Genomic DNA, 13,710 nt, shown 5'->3' with positions numbered 1-13,710 from the left:
AGAAGAACATTTGTGATGTATGGGTGCCTAAGCGTGCATTTTTCGCTGTGCACGTGGATATCTGATTGCAGGCAAAGAGAGTAATGGAGAAGAACAGCGCAAAAGCTCGCTCTCACTATCTTGTCAGTTGTAAATCTCTCAATTACCGATGGTTGCGCCGGTGCGCCTGTCGCCTTATGAGCGTCCCCTGGTTCATTCTGATAGTGTTGTTTTGATGAATAAAGAGTTGATTAATTCAAGTTTGCTACCCAGGGGACTTCATGAATTCTCTCTAGATTTTGACACTGTTTTGTATCAACAAATGTTTTCGAAAGTGTTGACGGATATTCTTCATTACACTTCAGTCGAAAGAATTAGCCTTGCGATAAAAAATAATTTAGTTAAGAATTAGAAGAGTTAAGTTTTGCTATTCCCCCTACTTCGGTTAGCGCGAAAAGGGCCATACAAGTTTTTATTACACAATATGATAGGCCCTTCAAATGTTACGTTAGTTAGTGATTAATATAGCAATTCCGAAATGATTTGAGATTTGGGCGTAATTGTATTTGTAAACAAACACGTCAATCGTCGATTTCTCGCGAATAAAAGCTCAATTTTGAAAACTTTTAACACTATGAGGTAGAGGTATGATTCTTTTATCATTTGGTATAGTTTGTTTACATAATTGAGCTTTGATTCACGAGAAATCGATAATTGACCTGTTTGTTTACAAATACAATTACGTCCAAATCTCAAACCACTCCGGAATTGAGAATATTTCCCAACAAAAAACAAAAACTAATATGTGGTGGTAAACTATTTATAACGAACAAAGCTTGGTGCACAGGTAAACAAATAAGGCACGCGACGCCTCTGTATTTTTCATCTACGTGATTCCTAATCATTAATTTGCTGTTCTCTAGTTTTAAGTGGTTAAGACTAGGATTTTGATGGTCATTATCGGTGTCATTGCTTAATTTTGTTACTAAGGAATCCACTTTTGATTTTGACTGACAAAAGGGCACGCCTTAAGAAGGTGCTCTCACTCTTTGAATGTATAAATAGCGGTACCTTACATTTAGAGTCAGATCCTTGCGGTTAAGGTAACAATAAAAACTGTATCATAACCTATTAATTCTTCATTTCTCAATAGTAATGAAGTAATACCACCGACGAACCGAAGTGACAGCTCATACAAGCTACATTCAAATTCATGCCCAAGACGCCATATTTAAAATACGTTAAACACTACCGGCATCTACTCATCCGATCGCACTAAACTATGGACACAGGGTATACCACAATACAAATTAATAATAGATCCAATAACTGGTTGCAGTAGAATTTTGTCCCAAACAGAAAAAAAAATGCTAAATTAAGTCGAATCCAACTCAATGTTGAGCTAGTTTCATCGTCCGTGTGCTGATGCGTTGCTCAAAGTGTGGTCAAGTTTTTCGTTTAACACTAGGTTTTTTGTTCAACCCCTTTTTTCCAGCTCACAACCGTCAACATCCAGAACAAAGGAGGAAAAAAGTAAACTTACCCCCTTTCTGAAAGCTCACCCGAATGGAAATATGCTTGATTACGCTCCTCGACATTTTCCGGCCTTTCGCACACCGTTTCTGCCAAGCCAGATTGCTGCCCGTCACGCAAACAATCAATTAAATTTTGCCTACCTGTCCGATACACGTACTTTTTCCACCCGAGTGCGATGTTCCTATTCGAGAAGACCCATTTTCACCTGTTTATTAGGTGAGGTTACCTCACTTTCACTAGTCTCTCTCTCCCGACAAAAGAAAGGTTTGATTATTCGGTGTCGGTTGAAGCACACACCTCGCTCAGAGACACCTCTGCCGATGGAAAATTAATTAACAAATCCCTTGTCATAGACAAAGAACAGCAGCAAAAAAAAACTGCTCCCGTCGCAAATCGTGTGAATTCGTTCATTATTTTTGACAAATCACTGTAGGTGCGCTTGGCCTGAATTGGCTAACCTGAGATAACAAAAAACGGAGCAACACGAAGCCTTAGTCTGCCAAAGCTACTGGGCCAAGAACGAAGAAGGCTAATTCCTCCCGTGACTGAGGGGCAGCATATCATTCCCCCCGAAGAAAAGATATAATTGACACTGACAGGTGAGCCCGAATTCCCGGAAGAAATCCGGCGCGTGTTGTCGGCCTTGAGAAAGTTTCAGCTGCCTTGGAATGTTCATTATGTGAACGTGAATCTGGCATTTCTGCCAGCATGCCAGAAGGCGTCTGCGATTCGCGTGCGCACACCATTATCGTAATGAGAACGTAACGTGATGCCTCATCGTCGTCCTTGGTGTCTTTGTAGGCGCAATTGATAAAGATGTCGTCGTCGTCGGAGGTGGTGGCGTCGGAGGTGGCATCGGAGAGTGGCCTGAAGGCTTGTGAAACGATGGAAGACGACGGAACAGGTGCTGCTGCTGATGCTGGGTTGATGTTACTCGCACCTTGATTGAAGATGAAGTTGAAAGGACGAAGGTAGTGACGATGATGACAACATGACAGTGGAAATAATGACAGATTGTTGGAAGTCATGCGCGAGAAAACGTTATTCTGCTGGGTCCGGTCCATTAACTACCAATTGAACGGTTAGATTTAAATGGAATTAAGTAGCATTTGTTTTGTTACCTTTGTTACCTGTTATTAAGTAACTTGAGGTTTTAAAATTGAATTCAGCACGACTTTCCGTCTGTGACTAATAGCCAGTCACACAAACTATTTCACCTGTGTAACATATTTCCAATCGATAGGCCTTGGCTCACTCTAATTTGACAGTTTGATTACGGCATCGTAGAATCAAATTGAATATGAGAAATCGGCTCGGCAAGACGAAATTTGGTGATGTCTGTATGTTCGTCTGTAGACGCGTACCATCTAGGCATGCTTTTCCGAAATAGTTTATCTAATCAATATGTTTGATATCTCATATAGCACATAACTTCTGTTATTTTATTAGTCAGTAGAAGGCTTAATGTTCAGTTTGAAGATGAAATCATCATTCTATTTGTTCCAATTTGTGATTTTGCGAGTGCGATCAGGTTATACAAAAACAAACGTTCCAACTGGCGTTTATAAGAAAACATGCTGAACTTATTTTGATACTTGTCACTCGCCATGTGGCCCAAAATAAAAAAAAATGCGACTTATTAGCTAAAATTATGCAACAACAGCATTATAAAAGATACTCAATAGATTGAAGGGCTCTTATATAGATATGTCAGTACCCATCAAGTTAACTTGTGAAACATTTTCAGAGCACTGTCTACTGCCTAGGATGATAATTATACTGAATTATATAACAAAGCATCACACGGAAGTCACCGAACCCGGCGACGCTTTAATCGCGAGCATAGTACCCAGTCACTATCAAAGTGAGATCGAAATTGTGGAAATTTACTATTCAAAAAAAGTTCTCTGACCATCGGATTTATTTTTGCTAACACAAGTTGGAATAACTAATTCTCTTCAGGATTAATTCTTTTCCCAAGGAAAGCATTTGGACTACGCTGCCTCAAATTAAATCCTTTCGAACCCTTGTGGTGTTGAGGACCTAAAAATCTCAGCTCAGTAGAATAGGCGTAGTACGCTGGAGACCACTCTCATCGTCGTGATGGACCGTGAGCGGTTCACGTTTTCCCTAATTAGTCTCCATTAGGGTTGATTAATAGAAGGGATCACAGTACTCAATGTTCGTCCTCATGCGTACCCACCATGGATTTGATTAGGGATGATACTTAGGGTTAATTAAAGCAATTTTTTCACTCTTGAAATGAGTTGATGATTGCAGAAAAAGTGCTGAATTGTAAATGCTGTTCACCTCACGGAAGACGAAAAAAAACACTAAGTACTCGTTTATCTGATATAAAAATAAATGGATCGTAGAATATTACCTTATAATTTATTCGGATAAAGAAACGCAAACGATAGCTTTGTCACCATCGAAAAGCATTGGGTTTCGAAATTTTCTCACCTCCGTTGTCGAATGGCGTAATCCCAAGACCTGGCATCTTGGGAGCACCGAATTTTCGCATCATATTTCTTCCTCCCCACTTTCTGACACACCGTTTTATCGACGAGACGAATAAACGACACCAACAACGGCGACGGCGACGGGGCGATGGCAGGAATCCAGTCTCCAACCCAGCAGTTCATGGAAGCGAAATGAATAAGAGATCAATATCATTGCAGCGACCGACCGACCGACCGACCGACCAAAGTGGACATCCAGCTGAGATTTTTCCTTATATTCAAATTATATCTCGTTTCGTCCAGATTCGTCCATGCCCGTCGTTTGGCTGACGGAATTTGAACGCTTTCCGACTGCAGCATGGCTGATCGGGGGATGCGACCTGATTCGATTTCTCGCAGAAAAACTTGATAACGGTCGATTTGGGACGGATTGGAGCAAATCGAATTACTGTTATGGTTTATAGGATTTTTGACGCCATGAAGAGCTTGGGAGCTCGGTGGATTGTTGTTGGCCGTTCGCCGTGTCGGAAAATGTGAGAAATGAAGGGAGCTATGAAATTAAAAGTTTCGATGTAAGATGTTGGATTTGGTTGTTTTGATAAAAATAATCACATTTTGTGTTTCATAATATCAATTTTGCTCCACCCCACTTAATCGATTCCAAATCATTCTCCCAAAATTTGAACAAAATTTCGTGGCGAACTTATACTGCACTGACCGTTTGATGTTCATATGGGTTTAAGAATGGGAAAAGTGTCTTTCGCCCTAATGACTACACTGTGCACCAAATAGGATCTATTTTTTCTAGGACTGAGCAAATTGCATATATTTGGCTTTCTTGTAGACTTCCGAGTAAAAGTCCAGAACATACCTATATCCTAACGCGTCTGAATTTTGAGGTTCCACCCTCTTTATGAAGTATGGTATGTTGTCCCGATGTCAGTCGTATACTGCCAAACTAAAGCATGTTACGACATTCCCGTCCGAGAGTTTTTTGTAGAAAGTTACTTGAGGAACATTTTTCTAGAACATTTTAAAACGATATTTTGTTGTCTTACCCTTCGTTAGGGTGATTTTTTTAATTGGGAACCCACCTAAAAATCTAGAATTTATGTAAAATCACTGTAAAACCCATAGTATGTGCTGGTATGTTGAAATTTCCGTAAAGTAATTATTTTAACATTCCAAAATAATGAAAATACTCTAAATCCGATGGTTTTAATCAAACTTTATTGTTATTTTAATTAATTCAAAAGTATTGTTGGCCTTTGCAGACTATAAGAATTAAACAACTTTCTAGGGCTGAGAAAATTTACCATATTTGACTTTCTGGTTGTTGCCTGAGTAAAAGTCTAGAAAATACTTATATCCTAACACGTCCAAATTTTTTGGTACCGCCATCTTTATGAACTTTGTTGTCACGATGATGGTCGTATACTAAAAACTGATTGGGAAAGGCGTGGACAACACCTGCTAAGGAAATCTAATGTATCTACCCATCACTCGTTCCAGAGACTCAATTTTGCTTTTTCCCCTTTATATCCGCTAGGGATAGTTAAAAACTTTATTAAGTCATTGGACAAGAAAATGCCAGCTATTCTATGTTTGCGTGACGTGCTTCAGAAACTAAGACCAGCTAAACTTAAATAAGATGACAAGTAAATATCAGTCCGCATCGTGCTCTCTTGCCGTGCGGATCTATTTGCTTTTTGCTGAAGGAAGTGTTACTACTACCTAAAGCTACAACAAATTCAAACAGCACTTTTCAGTGCTCAACCTGTAAACATTTTCTACCTTGTTCAACTCTTATTCCTCTTCGATCCTTGTTTGGACCCTACCAGAGGTAATCCTTCTAAGGTATCGATTTGGAAAATTCCTCTTCGATCCTTCAGACTCTTATAGTAATCTGCTTGGAAGTCGATTTGGATAAAAATTTACTACCGCCATGGCGCCAAAACAAGCTCTTGATCCCCCTTCTGATGAAATTAATTAGAGTAATCAATTTGATTTGCTCACGGATGATGAGAATGATCCATCATCCAAGAAAAACTCTAGTAAACTTTCCTGGCTTAATGCCAAGAAGGAAAAGATTCCCCCTGTTGTGATAACCACTTCCGATTTCCATGCTCTTCGCATGGAACTTTTGAATTTCGTGAAAGTTAAGTTTTCACTACAAATTGGACGTCGGGGTGAATGGCTGAAACCTTGGACGGATTTAAATGTCTTCTCAAGTATCTTACTGAGAAGAAGCACACATTTTTTACTTAGTTGTGCCACTCCAAGTAATCAAAATGAAAATGAAATCCCGTCCTGGCGATTCGCGCAACGGGATTTCTAATGATTTTTGTTTAGTTCACTTCAAGTCTAGTTAACTAAACAACCTTAAGGTCTTAGAAAAAGCTAGCCTTATGCTCCATGTCCGAGTGAAGTGGGAACACTTCAGGAAGATTGGAGAAAATTTCCAATACCTCACCCAGTGCCGTAAGTGCCAGGGATGGGGTCACGGAACTAAAAATTGCTACATGCCAACTAAATGCATGAATTGTGGTGATTCCTCTCACGTTCAAATTGTGGTGAAAACCACAAAACAATTTTTGGGAATGTAAAACTCGCAAAGCGATCCTACAATCTCGTTTTAAGCGACAGGTAGGAAACACTACACGTTCCCGAACAGGTACAAATTCCTCTGCTGTTAACAATGGTCGGCGAGGAACAAATTCTACATTCGTACCCGTAGATACAAATATCACCCCTGCTTCAAATTTTTCATCTGTACCTACTCCCCTCGCTGCTAACAATGTTCAGCGAGTTAATGGAGCTACCTTTGCTGCTATTACAACGGGTAGAAATCGAAATACTAACCAACGTAATTCTAACGGAAATTTTGACAATTTTGACTTAGGAAGCATTACTGCCCCTAAAATGGAATTTTTACAGAAATCATTAATTGACATGATTTCTGATATGCTTAAATCTAACTCCATGTTTGATGCTATTCAAACTGGAGTAAAATTTGCAAATAATATTGTCATGACTTTAAAATTCAGTAATGGATTTTAAAGCATTAAATATTGTAAATTGGAATGCTCGATCTCTTAAAGATAATGAAGATGAGCTATTTAACTTTTTGAGAGTTCATAACGTGCATATTGCCGTTATAACTGAAACGTTCCTTAAACCTGATCATAAGGTTAAGAGGTACGCAAATTATTTCATTTATAGAAATGATCGTCTTGATGGACCCTGTGGTGGCGTTGCCATCATTGTTCATAGCCGCATAACATATCAAATTCTTTCTTCGTTAGACACGAAAGTTTTTGAAACTTTGGGAGTTTCTGTCGAAACAAAATTTTGACAACTTACTTTTATAGCTGCCTATTTGTCATTCCAATGCGTAGGCCAGCAAAAGAATTTGTGATTGTTCTGCAGGTTATTACGCTATTCAATATCCAAACAGCCCAACATGCTTTTCTTCAGCAAGAAATCCCTCAACTATTGATTTGGTCTTAACTGATTCATGTCAACTTTGTAGCCAATGGGTTACCCATGCTGAATTCGGTTCTGATCACCTTCCAGTAACTTTTGAAATATCCCAAGAATTACTACTTCCAATTACCATAGAGCTGATTGGGAACAATATCGAACATTTATGGAATATAGCTTCGATCCAAACATTCCTTTGCAAACCATGATGAAATAAATTATGCTCTTGAATCTCTGACTAGTTCTAAAGTTTAAGCAAGAGCTGCTTCAGTACCAAAATGCGAGGTTAAATTCGATTCAATTATAATAGACGACGATCTTCAGTTCTTGATCCGTCTGAAAAATGTCCATAGGAGGCAATATCAAAGAGCACGCGATCCTGCCACGAAAGTTATCTGGCGAGATTTGGAAAAACAAATAAAAAACGATTATCTGTCCTGAGGAACAAAACTTTTGAAAATAATTTTTCTAAATTAGACTCGCGTTCCAAACCCTTTTGGAAACTCACAAAAATTTTGAAAAAACCTCAAAAGCCAATTCCAGCGCTTAAAGAAGGTGGTAAAATTTTGATCACAAATTTGGAAAAAGCTCAGAAACTTGCTAAGCAATTCGAGAGTTCCCATAATTTCAGTTTGGGTCTTACTAGTCCTATTGAGAATCAGGTTGCTCGGGATTATCTGAATATTTTCTCTCGGGAAAATATTTTGATGATTCCTGAGGGACTGATTTGGACGAAGTAAGATCTATAACTAAAAAGTTTCAAAATATGAAAGCTCCAGGTGATGATGGAATTTTCTATATCCTCATCAAAAACTCCCAGAGAGTACTTTGTCTTTCTTGGTAAAATTATTTAACAGATGTTTCCATTTGGCATACTTTCCTGATAAATGGAAAAATGCTAAAGTGGTTCCAAGTTTGAAGCCGGATAAAAATCCAGCTGAAGCTTCTAGCTACCGGACAATAAGTTTACTTTCTTCAATAAGTAAACTTTTTGAAAAGATAATTTTGAATAGAATGATGCTTCACATCAATACAAACTCAATGTTTTCAGATGAGCAGTTTGGATTTCGATATGGGCATTCAACCAATCATCAACTCTTAAGAGTTACCTATTTAATTCGTTCAAACAAATCTGAAGGCCACTCAACTGGAGTTGCTCTTCTAGACATAGAAAAAGCATTCAGTGTTTGGCATGAAGGTTTGATTGCTAAATTGAAAAAGTTTAATTTCCCACTTTATATTATGAAATTAGTTCAAAATTATTTAACTGACAGAACTCTGCAGGTAAATTATCAAAATTCCAAATCTAATCGACTACCTGTTAGAGCAGGAGTTCCTCAGGGTAGCATTCTTGGTCCTATATTGTAAAACATTTTCACTTTGGACCTCTCTGATATGCCTCAGGGTTGCCACAAATCTTTGTTCGCTGATGACACAGGCATTTCCGCTAAAGGAAGAAGTCTTCGTGTTATTTGCAGCAGACTGCAGAAAAGTTTTCTCTTCTTATTTACAAAAATGGAAGATTTCTCCCAACGCTTCCAAAACTCAACTTATAATATTTCCACACAAGCCTAGAGCTTCGTTTTTGAAACCTAGTAGTAGTCACATAGTCACTATGAACGGAGTTCCAATTTCCTGGTCAAACCAAGTAAAATATTTTGGATTAGTATCTGACCAAAAATTAACTTTTAAAGATCACATTGAGGGCATTCAAGCCAAATGTAACAAATATATAAAATGTTTGTATCCTCTTATTAACAGGAAATCCAAACTTTGCCTGACGAATAAACTTCTTATATTTAATCAATTTTTTAGACTGGCCATGCTTTAAGCTGTACCAATATGGTCTAGTTGTTGCACTACCTGGAAAAAGCACTTCAAAGGATTCAGAACAAAGTTCTAAAGATGATTTTGAAGTTGCCTCCTTGGTATAGTTCTACCGAGGTACATAGAATTTCGAATGTTGAGACTTTAAACAAATGTCAAACAAAATAATTAATAATTTCAGGCAAATGTCATTGCAATCCTCAATTGCATCGATTAATTCCCTTTATACTAAGATAAGTTTTAGTTTTAAAATTTCAATTGTTATACTGACATGCAGGTTTAAAAAAAATCCTGTTTAAAATACTGAATTTCCAAGACAGGAACAATGTAAAAACACTTAGATATATATCATAACAATTAAGGCTGGTAAGTTACTGTAGTAACTGGAGCACCTAGGTTGAAGTGTAATGTTATTTATTTTGAATTTGTTAAAGAGTTGAAAAAAAGGTGGACTGAGTGAAAAATTACTAAAATTTATCCTGCTATCTACACATTATTAAGCTATCTTAATATTAAACTTTCTTACATTTGAACTTAAACCGTTTTGCTAGATAAATTTGGTGAACTTAGTCTACTTAACTTAACTATCTATTTAAAACTTAGATACCTAAAAAGGTGAGAAGAATTGAACTATGTGCACATTATAAACCTTATCTATCATTCTTACATCCAGCCAAATTATCTAAGGATTGAGCTATATAGAACAAAGACACTGGATATAACTCTGTATCGTACAAGTTATCAAGTTTGAGTGGTAGTGAACACTAAAGTAAGAAATTAAAATCTATCATAAATTTAGTCTTAAAGTTAATATGTTGAAATTTCGACAGGAATTTTGTATTTTACCAATAAACTTCTAAATCCATTCGGAACGGAATATTCACAAACTTAGACTTTCTACTACCACCCAACATCTTAAAAAATTCTATAAGTACATCGAGTATGTCACGCAAATCATCAACCGGCTCCAGGTCAGAATTGAGTTCTGCCATGGGTGCTGTGAGCCAGCTTTTCCAACGACCGATATAGATTTAGTTACCGGGATCAATAGTCTCACTATCGTGACCAACGCGAACAGCGGAGCTACGGGCTCGACGACAACGGTAGCCAGTGCAAAGAGCCATGCGTCTGCGGTAAAGGAAGTACCTCCCCACCCTAGTTCTCAGGTAAATTTTGACATTGCCAATCCTATGAAGGCTCATGTAAAGGGAGACAAATCCAAAATAAAGGCTTGTGCCAATACTAATGTCATACCCGTCCGGTCAACGAATATCGCCATAAACGCGAGACCTAACGCTTGACTAGATGTGAACTGCTCGGTACAGTCATTGCGAATTGTGTAGTGAACGTGATACTAGTAGAATGGTGCAGTGTGATGGTTGCGATAGGTGGTATCATTTGTCTTGTGTGGAAGTGACTGGTGGCGTAGCAAACCAAAGTTGGATATGTCCAAAGTGTCCATATATGCATTTCGGTCCCAGTAATCAAGTGGAGCAAACACCTATGTATACCCCAACCGGCTCAACCGGTAGATCTACCCCCAAATCTTTTCAACTCAAGGAAGTCCACTGGAAAGTCCAGCAGAAATCGGAGTAATCAACGGAAGGTCGATCGACTGTTGCAGAAGCTAGAAGAGTAGAAGCAGTTGGAGCAGAAATTGTTGGATGGAAAATACCGGAACTTGAAACGAAATCTTTACAAATTTGCTCAACCAACAGTTGCTGTACAGTACTTCTATTAAAATTACAAATTTACAGCATTAGATAGTTACATTTCTCCAGTTCGACCGAAATCTCGAACCTTCCTCTAGATGGAGCCCATCAGTTGAAACAGACACGGAATCAGCGTATTTCTTCCATTTTGGGTGACAAAATCGATCTTGTTTGCAGCATACCACTCCAGAACCATCTTGGAGTAGTGGCAGCTGGTCAAATCGAGCCAAAAGATGACGTTGTCCCTATGCTTGCGGATGAATGGCAATACACGCTTTTTCGGGCATTCTTCGTTATAAACATGGGATGTTATCGTCGAGGATGTGACGGATGGTTTGGTTGCCAAATCATGGCCTTCTTCGAGAACTTGTCAGCAAACACGAACTTGAATCTTCCCGTCACATCCCCATGTCCAAACGCAATGTAAAACGTTTGACCGGGAAGCTGCTTAAAATTGAGTTTGACGTAACCCTTGTGTTTCGTCAAAACACGGTCGTACAAGAGTCTTGCACGGTTTTGGACACAGAATTCTGATTCATGTGCCGGTTTGGATGTTTACTGGATTTGTACTACTTGTATCCTTCCCTGGCAAGGATGTTCCGCACCGTTTGATAGTTGGCGTTGTACCTTCTGGCTACATCTTGGATCGAAAGACCGGGGTTGGCTTTAACGCACCTCAACACCTTGGTGAAGGTGTCGTAGGTTTTTTTCGTAGGTAGATTTTTCGTAGGTCCACTGATTCCTTTCCACACTCAGGGTTTTCTTGTAGGTTCTGAGCACTTGAAAAACTGTTGTTTTCAGCATCTTCAGCACTTTAGCCAGCATGGAAACCGGACCATTTCCAGGTGTTTGAGCACACGGATTTTCCAGGTGTTTGAGCACAATATTTTTTTTTCATTCGAGTTCCATTTTACGTTATTTCTGAACGCGATCGACTACTTTGATCAAACTTGCACCACTTATTCTCTATAGAAGTGTAAACAAATCACTGTCTAAGATTTTCGATTCCCATCATTAGAGGCGTGCTAGCGGTGCGCGAGGGGCGTACTAATTTACTTTTAGTCAGCTTTTACCATGATAAGATGAGGTCAATGCAATTTATTAGAAATAATTATTTTGACATTTGGTCACTAAGAAACCGGTTCTGCGAATTCCAGAACCCAGTTCGGTTGAATATACAATTATATTCGAGCAAACTATGTATAAACTAAAGGGTAAGTAACTCAGCACAGTGTGCCGAAACTAGATTCGGCACAGCTTGGGCACATCTATCGGCACACCTTCGGTACAATATCGTAGGCATTGGATTGCTCAATAAATAAAATGGGAGCACTGATGGACAGCTGTCATTGAAGTTGTTCACAACATTACATGCAGTTTGAGTGTGTATTTCAGAAACATACTCTAATTGAATATACTAGAGGAACTCAGACCAGCAATTCACGTCTCGGCTCACATTTAAATTTAAATTATAAGCTTCCGAGGGCTGTCGATTGCTATCGATACCGGTCACAAGTCGTCCAGCTACTACGCAAATGGAGTGTACTACAAACCGAAATGCAAGAACAATTTGGATGGATTGGATCAAGCAGTGGTGGTGGTTGGATATGGCAAACTCAAAGGGGAAGATTACTGGCTAATCAAGAACTCCTGGTCCAACTACTGGGGCAACGATAGATATGCTTTGATGGCGGTGAAGGCTAACAACTGTGGCCTTACCACCGATGCGATGTATGTCAATTCGAAGTGAGTTTTCGGTTTAAATTTGAATTAAGTAAAAGAGTAGTTTTATTTTCGGATACGTGTCATCTTATACGAGATGAAATAAATGGTTTTCAATTTTTGTAACAAAATTGAAAGTTAATTATGTTGAGTGGAAGCAATAAAGATTCCGTGCGATTGTGCCGTGAAAAGTAGTCGGTTAATTGGTTGCCTACCAAACCAAATTCATTTGAACAATACCGAACTAATTTTCATGGCACAACCACACGGAGTTTTTATTGCTTCAACTCAACCTAATAACCTTACAATTTTTAGAATGAATTTCACTTGTTCAGGTACTATGATCGAATTCTTCCGGAACTTCAACCCGATGGTAAAACCAAACGTCTTAGTTTGCGATCCTTCTTCTTGGCATAAACCATTCCGACGTCGAAAACCTCTAAGAGCTTCTTTCCCGGAATCATCACCTTCAGCAGTTCCTCTTCCAGATTGAGCAGTAAGGTGTAGTGATTCTGAATCGTTTCCGACAGATCGACCAGCAATGTTCGGACGACATTGGAGTAGTAGGACTTGTAACGCGCACCCAGAGCACACATGATATATCCAAAGTGCAGATAGTTCTTGTCACTGAATACACTGAACGTTAAGCTGTAATTGCCACCCGACTCGATAATTGCCGGGTGGCACATGTCCAACTAGTCCGTCAGTGCCTGCTCGACAGCCTCCGACAGTTTGGCATGTTTTACTTTCTTATCAGCATCCATAATCTCCATGATGTGATTCTTGAGGTACTTGTTGAATACGTCTGTGATAGTGATTACCTCGGAGTCCTCCTTGAAGGGCATGATGTCCGCGATTGGGACGCTGATGTCCACCGTGTTGAAGCTCTTGTCCTTGATGAAGGCTCGCCACGATTCACAGAAATCACCCAAGAAGTTGTCCTCGGAGAAGACGCTCAACGTTTTGCCATCCATGGATCCCTTAACCGC

General features: G+C 39.0%; 1 protein-coding gene across 1 annotated transcript; it reads left to right on the top strand.

Moving 5' to 3' along the window:
• The first annotated feature begins 2,331 nt into the window (after nt 1-2,331).
• LOC135710918 (digestive cysteine proteinase 1-like) lies at nt 2,332-12,749 on the top strand. Its single transcript, XM_065233624.1, has 2 exons — nt 2,332-2,438; nt 12,476-12,749. Exons 1-2 carry the CDS (start codon nt 2,332-2,334, stop codon nt 12,747-12,749), a joined length of 381 nt encoding a protein of 126 aa, XP_065089696.1.
• Nucleotides 12,750-13,710: the final 961 nt, after the last annotated feature.

This window comes from Ochlerotatus camptorhynchus, unplaced genomic scaffold, assembly GCF_037179485.1.
Source record: "Ochlerotatus camptorhynchus isolate MF236.1 unplaced genomic scaffold, CSIRO-AGI_Acam_v1.1 ptg000406l, whole genome shotgun sequence".
Lineage (NCBI taxonomy): Eukaryota > Metazoa > Arthropoda > Insecta > Diptera > Culicidae > Ochlerotatus > Ochlerotatus camptorhynchus.
Note: the sequence above shows the minus strand (reverse complement) of the source record. Positions and strands in the feature narration are given on the sequence as shown.